We start from the raw sequence: 13,078 nt of genomic DNA, 5'->3' as shown, positions 1-13,078 counted from the left end.
TTGACACTTACTAGCTGTGTGACCCTGGGCAAGTCACTTAACCCTCATTGCCCCCCCCCCAAAAAAACAACAAAAAATCAAAAGGCAATTCTGACTCTTGCTTCAGATTTCAAGACTCTTGGTTTAAAGACAATGCTGGGAGAGCAAAAAGAGCATGGGACTTACTGTCAGAATACCTGGAGGCAAGACCCAATTCTTTCACTTACTACTTATGTAATCTTGGTCCAGGCAGTTTTCCTGGACCTCAATTTCCTCATCCATAAAATGCGTAAATCCACACTTACAGAGCTGACCTTAAAGGGTTATTCTTGGAAAAGAGCCGGCAAAACTTTATTGTAATTTTTGTTTTCTTGGCACCCTGAACAGTTCCTGATTAATTCACCAGGAAGACACCAGGCGGCAGGCATGAGCTGAGTTAAACTTGGAAAACACCTGCAGGAAGACTGCAGTGACAGGATTTGCAGTTGTCTGGGCTGTTGGCCACCATTCAGATAGAATGCTTGACTGGCTCTATGACTTCAGCCACATCTTTCATTCAGGGATACCCCCTCAGCTTTCCTCCACTATGATCTCCCCCATAACTGAGGTCTCTCATTGCCACTGTTGTCTGAACACTTCAAGGACAAAGCATCAATGTACCCAGGTAGAAGCTCAAATAAATCGGGGAGGACAGAATCTGTGATTTAACTGGGATAAGCAACACCCCTTGAGAAAACTTCATCTATCAAGCAGGTCTGCACCTATTTTGCAATTTCTAATTTTAGAAAGTTGCCCCAGATGCTAGGTAAGCAAAGGAGGGACTGGCGTACTTATGTGTTCCTGAATCTGAAGTCAGCTCCAACTACTATGCCGTGACACCTCTCATAAATGTGTTTCCATACTTCAATGATGCTTGATTTCACCAAAAGAGGAAAGTGAATTTTAGGACATGAAATGATCAGTTCTTTTTTTTTTTTTCAGGGCAATGGGAGTTAAGTGACTTGCCCAGGGTCACACAGCTAGTAAGTGTCAAGTGTCTGAGGTCAGATTTGAACTCAGGTACTCCTGAATCCACAGCCGGTGCTTTATCCACTGTGCCACCTAGCCACCCCGAAAATGATCAATTCTTGATTCCTATCTAAATAAAAATGAAAGCTGATATTTGTAAAGCACTTGAAATTTTACACAATAGTTTATCTAGATCATTTCATTTGATCCTATCAACAACTGTGTTGTTAACTTCATCTTAGCAGGTGTAGGAACTGAGCTCAGGAAGGTTGAATTACTTGCCTAGGGTCACACAGCTGTTAAGTACCTGAAGGATGGTTCAAATCTAAGTCTTCAACACTCCATCCACAACCCCAAGATTCCTGTTCAGATATCAATTGGAAGGGGCAGCTAGATGGCGCAGCGGATAGAGCACCGGCCCTGGAGTCAGGAGTTACTGAGTTTAAATCCAGCCTCAGACACTTAACACTTACTAGCTGTGTGACCCTGAGCAAGTCACTTAACCCCAATTGCCTCACTAAAAAAATAAATTAAAAAAAAAACAGATATCAATTGGAATAGATCAATCATTCCTAAAAAGTAGGCCAAGGACCCCCTCATTTGGAGGGGTGCAGGGCTCAGGGTTATTGCAAGGGGTCCAGAAATCCATATGGCCACCAACCATTGTACTTTTTATTTTTATTTAGCTCCTATGAAATATGTAACATGAGGGGGCAGCTAGGTGGTGCAGTGGATAAAGCATCGGCTCTGGATTCAGGAGGACCTGAGTTCAAATTCGGACCAGACACTTTATATTTACTAGCTGTGTGACCCTGGGCAAGTCACTTAATCCTCAATGGATGGATAAATAGATAAATGATTGTCCAAATGTCCAAAATGAATGAATAAATAAACAGATAAATGGACAAATAAGTGAATTAAAAATAAGTAAATAAAATAAAATAAAAGCTATTCTCTCAGACTTTCAAAAAATAAAGTATTCCTACAAAGCACTTACCTCACGATAGCCCTGTGCAGTATCCTTGACCCCATTTTATAGAAAAAGGAAACTGTTGCCCAAGGCTACACAGCTGTAAATGGCAGAGCCGGGATTCTAATCCACATCCTCTGCCTCCTAGTCCAAAGATTATTCTGCTCAGTACCACCGTCCCTGGCACTCAGTTCAATCAATTTGAACTTTTACCAAATTATGTAAAGAATGCAATGACTATTGAATGCCAAATTCTGTGCCTGGGGCTGGGAACATAAGGAGGATCAAATTAATCGCCTCTCCCCTCAAGAAGTTTACATCCTTACTTCCAGTGGAACGTAGTAAGGGTTGAAAGAATAAATGAAGATCTGGCGGTTCTAAAAGGGGAAATGGCTGTCAGCCAGGTGACGCAGTGAATAGAGTGCAGGGCCTGGAATCAGGAAGGCTCATTTTCTCGAGTTCAAATCTGGCCTCAGACACTCACTAGCTGTGTGACCCTGAGGAAGTCGCTTAACCCTACTTGTCTCAGTTTCCTCATCTGTAGAATAGGCTGGAGGAGGAAATGGCAAACTACTCTAATGTCCTTGCCAAGAAAACCCCAAATAAGGCCACGATGAGGTAGAAGCGACTGAAAGAGCGGGGAACCGTGAGCTAAAGAACCCAGTAGTAGCCAATCGTTGGTTCCTAGTATTTAGCTAGAGAAAGTGGAATTGAGGATCAGGGAGTAGAAATCTCTGCTCTGGACTAAAGAAGCGACAAGTAAGGAGACAAAAACACACTGGGAGACAGTGAGTTGAGTCCAAACAAACAGGAAGCCAGAAAAAGACAAAAGTTGAGTCAAAGAAGACTGAAACAGAGAGGAAAGGCAGAGATGCAGACACAGGGAAAAAAAAAACGGAAGAGAAGATGGAGATGCGGGAGGGAGATGAGATAGAGAGAAACAGAGGGAAGAAGAAAATACTGGGAGAGTACGTAAAGTAGACTGGATGCGGGGGCCGGGGAAGGAGAGCAAGGAAGAGAGAGCTAGGAAAAAGCTGACGAGAAATGAGAAGAAACCCTTCCAAATCCCAATTTCGACACCCCACCCCCAGTACCTCGGGTTATCTCCAGGTTGTGAAATTCTCCAAACCAAATGCTTTCAATAAACTTTTAAGATTATTATTATTATTTTAAACAAACACGTGCCCAGTTGGGGAAAGGGAGTCGCAAATTCAAACCAACCATTCAGCTGGTGGGAAAGTCCCAGGGCCGAGGTTCGGGGGCCGGAGGGATAAGGGGGGCGGGGGCCAGAGGGAGAGGCGGGGCGGGGGCCGGGGCCCAACCCACGGTCCCTCGGGGAAAGGGAATGAGGGGGGTGGGGTTGGCCACTCCGGCCCCACCCCCTGGGCCGGCCCCTACACAAGCCTGGCAGGCGAGGGCGGGGCGCTCAGAAAGAGCGGCGGGAGCTTCGGGGACTTAACTGCGAGCTGAGCCCAGCCCAGCCCAGCCCAGCCCAGCCGCTGGTGCAGCTTGTCCAGCTCGTCCAGCCCGAGCCATGGCCCGACGCGGACTGCTTTGGTTGCCACTGGTGCTCTGTGTCGCCTCAGTGAGGGCCAACAGCAAGGTAAGTCCTAGGGAGCCCAGGGGAATCCCATGACTCCTTTGCCCACATCGGCTCCCTTCATCTTTATGCCTTTAGACTCCTATGATGTCAAGGCTGGAGCGACCTTAGAATAAAGAATGTCAGGACCGGAAAGACACAGAACGTAAGAGTTAAGTGGGAACTTAGGACCTAGAATGTTAGAACATAGAATGTCAAAGCTTGACAAGACCTTAGAAGACAACGCTCATCCTGCTGGGGTTTTAAAGATGGGGAAACTGAGGCCCAGAAAGGGAAAGTGACTTGCCCTTCTGCAGCTCTCTGCTAAAGCGCTGTGACCCTAGAACCAGTTTCTTCTACTGGTGTTCTGCTAAGAGCTCTTTTGCCAGTCATCTCCTGGGGTGGGTGGGAAGCGGGGATGACTCTATGGCTTCTTAGTGTCGGATTGGCGTGGTGCTGTGACCACGAGAAGGAATGCTATGGTCCTGGCAGAGGGAGGGAATACTCTTGTTCTGGGCCTGGGAAAGGGGGTAGGACCCTGGTAGGGGGCATTTGGATCAATGCCTTTTCTACTTAGTACCACCCTGCCTGGCACACATTTCAATCAATTTAACCACTTACTAAGTCATGTAAATAATGCAATACTACAATGCACTCAGGATCTGAGACCAGAGAGAGCTGTTTTTCTTTCCAATCTGTGAAATAAGGGACTTGGACCACATGACCTCCAAGAGCCTTTCTAGCTCAAATATTCTTTGTCCTAAATTTTTATGTTGTCTTAGAACATTTTGCAATCTGAGATCTTTTCCAGCTCTCTTATATCCATCCTTTGATTCCTCAAGACCCTCAATAAGCTATTAGATCTATGGAAGGGAGGTGGGGAGAGATCCATCCACTGACCCTGGTAATTCAAGGAAAGGGAATAAAGCAGGAAAGTACAAACACTATCTGGGGAGAAAAAGAAAAAAGAAGCAAGGGCTGTCTTCTACAACTTATTGCAGCTAGTTCACCTAAAGCCTCTGGTGGAGCTTTCACCAGGAAAGGATAACTATAAAAAGGGGTACGGGGGCAGCTAGGTGTTGCAATGGATAAAGCACTGGCCTGGATTCAGGAGGACCTGAATTCAAATCTGGCCTCAGACACTTGACACTTACTAGCTGTGTGACCATGGGCAAGTCACTTAACCCTCATTGCCCCGCAAAAATAAATAAATAAATATGCCTATAGTGAATGATGTCCCATAGTGAAGTATCTCTTTTCCCACTGATCATGGAGCCATTCCTGGAAGAGGAGGGGGAAAGACTTCCAGATGGGACTGGAAGTCCCCTGTGCTTTTTCTTACACACTTTTCCTCTGACTCTTAGATGCCAGGTGATTTAGCTCAGGTTCCCGGAAATATCAATTTCAATTAATTTCCAGAGGAGTTGAAAAGGAACTTGGAACATAATGATGATAGCTATCATTTATATAGTACTTTAAAACTACTTTACAGATATTACTATATACATATTATCCTCACAACAACCCTAGGAAATAAATGCTATTATTATTTCTATTTTACAGATGAGGAAACTGAGGCAGATAGAGGTCAAGAGACTTGTCCAGGTTCATATAACTAGTAAGCATCTGATTTGCACTTAGGTGTTCCTGACTGCTGGTCCAGCGCTCTGTCCACTGTACTTCCCAGCTGCCCTTAATACAATGTTAGGACACAGTCCACAAACGATGGGAGCTAGAATGTTAAGGATCAAAGAATCTCAGGATGGGAAAGGACCTCAGGGGTCATCTGACCAAGAATCTCCTTTAAAACACCTTCAACAAGTAGTTGTCCAGCCTTCCACTGAAGTCTTCCAGTGAGGCAGCCTCTTTTTTTTGTTTGTTTGTTTTTGGTGAGGCAATTGGGGTTAAGTGACTTGTCCAGGGTCACACAGCTAGTAAGTGTCAAGTGTCTGAGGCCAGATTTGAACTCAGGTCGTCCTGAATCCAGGGCCGGTGCTCTATCCACTGCGCCATCTAGCTGCCCCAGCCTCTTTTATTGTCTGTCATAAAGATCAAGTTCTTGTATGTCAATCTAAATCTATCTTTGAAATTCCTGCCCTTTCCTTTTAGTTCTGACTACCTGGGCCACGGAGAAGAGAAATGGAGGTGTCTGAGCTGGGTTGAACTTAGAGGGTTGGTTGGATTTGAAGGAGGGAAGCATGTTCTCTGTATGTAAGGATAAAAAAAAAATTCTTCCCAGATGTACCAGATGACCTTCCCAGATGTACCAGATGACCTTCGTCAAATTATTTCACTTCTCCATACCTCACTTTTCCCAACTGTAAAATAACAGAAGTGGACTAGAATGTCCAATGACTAGGATTCTATGGTCTAAGCTGTCTCTTGCATGGAAAATTCTGAGTCTCTACCTTAGTGACCATATATGCAGGTCTCCTGAATCAGCTGTTTCCACTCATTCACTTTGCTATGTCATAGATGCAGGAAGCAAATATCGTCTTGTCCTCTTTTCTCCTTTATCCCCTAAGGTCTCTTTAAACAGAACAGGAGGTTGTGTGGGCTTGTGGCAGAAGAATTTAAATTGAAAGCAGAAAAGAAGATGAAAATCCAAATTTGTTTGTGTTAGCCAAACATCACTTAACTAGCTTAAAAAAAATTCAAGAAACCACAAACAAAAACAACCTGGTCCCAGGTGGATGACTTTTTCGTCGACAACTCCTGTGGTGAGTGAGCATTTCAGGAGCCAGGCATCTCTGCCATCCACAGACAGGAATCTTCACTGTCCATAGGAAGAGGCACTCTGGTTGGCATGATCTAAGTGGCCTTGCTAGGAAAAATAAAACCTGAGTTTCCCATTTACTTCTTAGCTGAAAGCCCTGAAGGAGCTAAGGATTCCGAAACCTGGGTTCAGATCTCTGCTCTGCTACTCATTTGTTGTGCTATAATTTCTTTTCTTTTCTTTTCTTTTTTTTTGCAGGGCAATGAGGGTTAAGTGACTTGCCCAGGTTCACACAGCTGGTTAAGTGTCAAGTGTCTGAGGCTGGATTTGAACTCAGGTCCTCCTGAATCCAAGGCCAATGCTTTATCCACTGCGCCACCTAGCTGCCCTGTGCTATAATGTCAACAAGTCACTTTTACCTATTTACCAGTTTCTTTGCATGCAAAATGATGGTGTTGGACTAAGTAATCTCTAAGGTCCCTTCAATTTTAAATCCCAAGGTGTTCAACTAGATGGTCTGTAATTACCCTTTGGGGGTGGTGCAACTAGGTGGCACAGTGGATAGAGTGCTGGGGCTGGAGTCAGGAAGGCTATCTTCTGAGGTTCAAATCTGGCCTCAGACACTTGCTAGCTGTGGGGCCCTGGACAAGTCCCTTAATCCCGTTTGCCTCAGTTTCCTCACCTGTAAAAATGAGCTAGAGAAGGAAATGGCAAACCATTCCAGTATCTTGGCCAAGAAAACTTCAAATGGGGTCATGAAGAGTCCCTTGTAGTGTTATCTGTGGTCTAGCATTTTATGTTCTAAGGTCATTTCCAGCTCTAACATTTTGCATTCTGACATTCTCTGTTCTAAAAGCACATCATGAAAACAGTGAATTTAGCTTCGGAAAGTCTTGGGTTCAAATCCTTGCTCCGTGTGATATTGGGGAAAATCTCTTCACCTCTCTGATTTTCTCATCTCTAAAATGAGGGGGTCAGACTACGTTGTCTCTGAGGTCTCCTGCAGCTCTTACTCCAAGATCCTGTGATTCCTCACAGCCTTCATATCCTGATTCCAGTCTCCTCTGCATATTCAACTACTAGCAGGTCCCAGCAGGTGTAGGTTTAGGCATGGGTTGCAGGTTGGGGGAGGGCAGGGGGCTGTGGCTAATCCCAGTACTCAGTCAGAGCAATGAGCTGGGGGTGGGGGTGGAGGAAGCCTCCTTTTGGCTGGTGATAACTGGGCGTGAGAGGCCTGAGGAAGGAGGCCACTACTGAAATAACTACCAGCACACTGGGGGTGGGAGAGAAGGAAGCAGCTGGTAACAAGCCAGGGGAGCTCTCAGCCCCAGGCATGCCAGGCTTCATTCAACTCCAGGCAGATCTTGGGGGCCCTGGGGAGCAGGTGGGGCTTGGGAGGAAGCTGGCAGGAGGTGGCCCTGGCTGGGACCCTTCCCCCAGAATCGGGAAGGGCTGATTCTGCTCACATGTTCCAGGCCCTGCTGGCCTCCTGGGCTTAGGTGGCTCTTCTTTGACTTGTGGAGTTTCCGCCCGGGGGTGTAATTGGAAACAGGACGAGCTGGAGCAGGAAAAGCTCTTTGCAGCTGTCACCCCTCACCCCCCTTAGCTACTCCCCCCCTCTTCTGACCATGAGTGCCAGGGCCAGGACTAGGGCAGGCCAGGAGCCTGTGGGATCTTCTGTGGGATCTCGACCTCCACCCCTTACAGGGGCCCTCTCCTCTAGGACCCCCTCAATGAGGCCAGCTTTGCTTCAGGAATGAATACCTGTCTCTGCCTGTGGGGGGCAGTTTCTCTTCTGGAATCACTGTCTCTGGTGGTCCTACAATGGGGTCCTTTGCCCTCTGTTATTTCCTCTGAGGCTCCTCTTCCACAAATCTCTGGGGAACCTTCTGCACCCCCATAGGGGCCTTCTTTGCTCTTGGAGCCACTCTTTGGGGTTTCTCTTTCCCAGGGCTCCACCAAGGAGTTTCTCAGTCTAGGGATTCCTTTCTTTCTAGAAACTCCCCCCATTAGGTCTTTGCTCCCTACTGGAAACCCTGCCCTCTGGAAAGACCTCTGTACCCCACTGGAATCGTCCCATTTTTCAGCTTAGAATCTTTTTGGGGTTTCTACCTCTGGAAGCCTTTTCCCCTATTTTGTTGGGTTTTGTTCTTCTTGGGCTCTCCCTCCCAGTTAGTCTTTTCCCCTCCTCTCCCTCACACAGTGGTGGCATCATCAGATTTGGAGTCAGGGGTCTGGGTTTAAATGTTAATTCTACAGGGGCAGCTAGATGGCGCAGTGGATAGAGCACCGGCCCTGGAGTCAGGAGTACCTGAGTTCAAATCCAGCCTCAGACACTTAATACTTACTAGCTGTATGAACCTGGGTAAGTCACTTAACCCCAATTGCCTCACTTTTAAAAAAATGTTAATTCCACCATTTATATTCCCTTTGTGACCATGGCCAGGTCACTCCCCGTCTCTAGACCTCAGTTTCCTGATTTGTAAAATGAGGAGGCTGGATTAGGTGATTTCTTAAGGCCCCTTCCTACTGGAAAACCTTTGATCCCAACAACCTAGACGTGCTTCTAGTGAGTCCTCTGGCTGCAGCCTGTCCTCAGCTTCAGCCCTTCTAAGCCCCTGAAGGTTGACACATACCCAAGCCTGAAGGGGAATGGGTACTAGATGGGGACTATGTGATCCTCATGTGAGAGTGAAGATTTCAAAACATGGGAGGTGAGGTGAGAGTAGAGGCGGAAGAGGGGAAGGACAAAGGGAGGGAGAGAGAGAGAGAGAGAGAGAGAGAGAGAGAGAGAGAGAGAAGGAAGGAGGGAAGGAGGAGTGAAGAGAGACTGGGAAGACAGAGATACCAGGGTAACAGGGTGACAGGGAAACCTAAAAAAGAAGCAGTTGGGGCAGCTAGGTGGCGCAGTAGATAAAGCACCAGCCCTGGGTTCAGGAGGACCTGAGTTCAAATCCATTCTCAGACATTTGATGCGTATTAGTTGTGTGACCCTGGGCAAGTCACTTAACCCTCATTGCCCTGCAAAAAAAAAAAAAAAAAAGAAGAAGAAGAAGCAGTCCAGAAAAGAGAGAGGAAAAAGACGATAAGGGGCAGACAGCCAGTTAGACTGAGAAAGTTGGGATGTTCCTTTATGCAGAGGTGGAGGGGGAAGGAGGCATTGACTGGTCAGGGAGGGCCACAGAGCCCAAATGGGTGTTTTTGGCAGATGATGACCAGATTGACGGTAATTCCCAGCCTGGGAAAACTTTGCCCTGGGAGGGTAGTTGAAAGTGAGGATGAAGATAAAATAGGGGACAGACACCCTGACTGCCAGCAAACCCTAGACACTGGCTCCAGTTGAGGAAGGGCCAGATCTCTCAGCATTTCCTTAGACTGACAGACTGACAGACATGAATTGTGCTTCTCCATCAAACATTAATAGGAAATAGCTTTGATTATGACTGCTTCAGAGGAAGAGAACTAAATGTGGTAGTATCAGCCAGCAACTGAGGCCTGGTGATTTTCAAGGCCTATGGGCTTGACAGCAGAATCCAACCAGTAATTTTCCCATTCTGAATGGGTGTAGCCTGACACAAGAGACGGCTGGGGATTTCTCAGTGCTTGATGTAACAACACGGATTGAACTTTGACAACCAATCACTCAGTAGCCATTTATAGATTGTATACTAGGTTTATTTCAGATCTGCCCCATCTTGTCATGGAGTCTATAATCTACAGACGGGACAAAGAAAATCATAGGAGCTAGGAAGGACTAGGGAGACCATCTAATCCTCCATTTTACACATTGGGAAACTGAGGCCCAAAGAGAGAAGTGATTTGTCAAAGGTTACACAAGTAGTAAGTGTTGAGCTAGTGTTTGAGCCCATGCCCAAATCAGTGCTCTTTCCATTATTCTATAATTTATGTTACTCTCCAATTAAACTGTAAACCCAGTGAGGACAGTGATATAATTAACCTAAACTTTGTCTCTCCCTCAGCCACTGAGAGCAGTGCCCTGCATAGAGCACTGCTGAATTCCAAGTGCCAGCTAAATGACACAGACAAGATGTGTTATGTAGGAGTCTGTGAGTTGTAGTAAGTAGGGAAGGCTTCCTGGGGGAAGTGAGGTAGTTGACTGAGTTGAAAGACGGTGAGGATTCAGATAAGCAAGAGAAGAAAATGGCAAGCATTTCAGGGGAGTAAACACTGGGTACCAAGGCGGAGAGGCGTTTTTCTGCGACAGAATCATAGACCCTCAGGACTAGAAGGAACCTTAGGGGCCAACCAGTCCCCTCTCTAGCTGGCCAAGAATCCCTACTATGTCCAACAAGTGTTCATCCAGGTTTGACTTGAAGGCCTCTAGTGAGAGACCTCCCGCTGCTTTGGGAGGCAGCCCATTCCATTTGGGGTTAGCTGTAACTTGTTTTCAAACATTTTTTATTGATATCTTTTGGTTTTTTTTTTTTTTGCAGGCAATGGGGGTTAAGTGACTTGCCCAGGGTCACACAGCTAGTAAGTGTCAAGTGTCTGAGGCCGCATTTGAATTCAGGTCCTCCTGACTCCAGGGCCGGTGCTTTAACCACTGTGCCATCTAGCTGCCCCGATATCTTTTGTTTTTACATCAAATACATTTCCAAATGTATCCTCTTCCCTTTGTCTTCCTAGAGGGCCATCCCTTTATAACAAAGAATAACAGAGAGAAAAAACAGGTCAGCAAAACTAAGCAACCCATCAGAAAAGTCTTGAGTTATCTATAGGGCACCAGACCCATAGCCCCTCACCTCTGCACAGAAAGGAGGGAGGTGCCTTCTCAATCCAAGCTAGTAGGGATTGTTTCTTTCATTGTAGTTATATCCCTAGTGCCTGATCAATCAATCAATAAGCATTTATGAAGTACCTATTATGTGCCAGTCACTGTGATAACCCCAGCTTGTTAAGAAAGTTTTCCTTACATCAATCCTAAATTTTCCTCTCTACAACATCCAGCCATTGCTTCTAGCTCTGCCATCTGAGGTTGAGGAAGATATATCTAATCTCTCTTCTATTTGACAGCCTGTCAAATACTTGAAGTCGACTATCTTGCCAACCCTGAGTCTTCTCTTCTCTAGAAGACACAAGATCCTCAGTTCATTCAGTGTCATTCCTGCTATGACACAGCCCTCCATCACTTAAATCTAATTCAGTGCAAGTCATGATATCCCCCCCAGTGTCATTGTCCTCTTCAGGAATGAAGGACAAAGAACAACATGGTCCAGAGGCTGCTCACCCTCCTGGTTGCTCCACTTTGCACCTTCTGTAGGTCAGTGAAGGAGTTTCTAAAATATGGTACCCAGAACTGAATATAGTACTCTAGATGTGAACTGATGAAGGCAAAGAACTAGATCCTCTCCCAATTTATGGACAAGGTGCATGGATAAAGCCCAAGATCTCATTAGCTTTTTTTTTTCAGGGCAGTGAAGTTAAGTGACTTACCCAGGGTCACATAGCTAGTTGTAAGGGGCTAAAATTCTAGCTATGATGTCTAAAATCTAATGAGTGGTTGCCTTAAATTAGAAAAAGTATAGCACCAATCTTTGGGCATTAAGTATTTATTAAAGTATATTAGGGTAAGTAAAGAGAAACACGTGGATCAAGTATGAAATTTGCTTGCTCTTCCTATCCTGCCTGTCTCTTGCTCCCCAGCCAAAGTCTCCAACCCAAAAGGCCCACTTGCTCCTCAGCTTCTCCCAGAAGCCTCCTGAGAAACTGGAAACAGAACCGTCCACACACACACACACACACACACCTCCAAGCTAATTGGCTAGTAGCTCTGATTGACAGGTCCCACAGGTGATTCTATAGATGTAACTTCCGGACACTGGGCAACTTCCTAATGCTAAAGTCACATAGTTTCTAAGTCATATGCCTTCTCCTCATGGCAGAGCTTCCCTGCAATGTCTTTCCCAGCAGGGGGTATCATTCCAATTCTCACATAGTTAAGTGTCAAGTGTCTGAGGCTGGATTTGAACTCAGGTCCTCCTGAATCCAAGGCCAGTGCTTTATCCACTGTGCCACCTAGCTGCCCCTCATTAGCTTTTTTGACTGACATGTTACACTGCCAACTCACACTGAGCCTTCAATCTACTAAAACCCCCACACCTTTTTCATATGACCTGTTGTCTAACCACCACATATCCCCTGTTATATATTTGTGAAGTTGGGTTTTTTTCTTTAAATTCCAAGTGGAAGACTTTGTATTTATGTCTATTAAATCGCATCTTGTGGAGATCTTTTTGGATCTTGGTTCTGCCATCCAGTGTGTCGTGCAGATTTTATTAGCTTGCAATCTATGCTGTCATCCAGTTGTTTATGGTGATGTTAAACAGCATGGGGCCTAGGGTAGACCTGTGGGGCATTATATGAGGGACCTCCTTTCAAGTTGACATCTACTGATGAATAATGCATCTTTTTTTTTTTTGGATATATTTTTTTTCTTTTTCTTTTTCCTTTTTTTTTTTTGCGGGGCAATGGGGGTTAAGTGACTCGCCCAGGGTCACACAGCTAGTAAGTGTCAAGTGTCTGAGGCCGGATTTGAACTCAGGTACTCCTGAATCCAGGGCCAGTGCTTTATCCACTGCACCACCTAGCCGCCCCGAATGATGCATCTTAAAGACCAGTCATCCAACCACATCTGAATCCAGCTAACTGTACTCCTATCTTGCTCATATCTCTTCATATTGTCTGTAAGGATAGCAGGAGAGACACTGCCAAGTGCATTATTGAAATCTAGGCAAAAAAAAAAAAAGGAAAAAAAAGAAATCTAGACAAAAAGGATGGTTGCTGTATTCCCCTGATCTAGCAGACT

General features: G+C 45.7%; 1 protein-coding gene across 1 annotated transcript in view; it reads left to right on the top strand.

The window, feature by feature from the left end:
• The first annotated feature begins 3,398 nt into the window (after positions 1-3,398).
• OLFML2A (olfactomedin like 2A) overlaps positions 3,399-13,078 on the top strand; it is a 47,315-nt gene continuing 37,635 nt past the window's right edge. Inside the window, exon 1 of the mRNA XM_043989112.1 lies at positions 3,399-3,560. Within this exon, the coding sequence (XP_043845047.1) occupies positions 3,492-3,560 (69 nt within the window). The 5' untranslated portion in view covers positions 3,399-3,491. The remainder of the gene's footprint in view (positions 3,561-13,078) is intronic.

Source organism: Dromiciops gliroides, chromosome 2 (genome assembly GCF_019393635.1).
Source record: "Dromiciops gliroides isolate mDroGli1 chromosome 2, mDroGli1.pri, whole genome shotgun sequence".
In the NCBI taxonomy this organism is placed as follows: domain Eukaryota; kingdom Metazoa; phylum Chordata; class Mammalia; order Microbiotheria; family Microbiotheriidae; genus Dromiciops; species Dromiciops gliroides.
The sequence above is the reverse complement of the archived record's forward strand: the minus strand, read 5'-3'. Positions and strand labels throughout refer to the sequence as shown.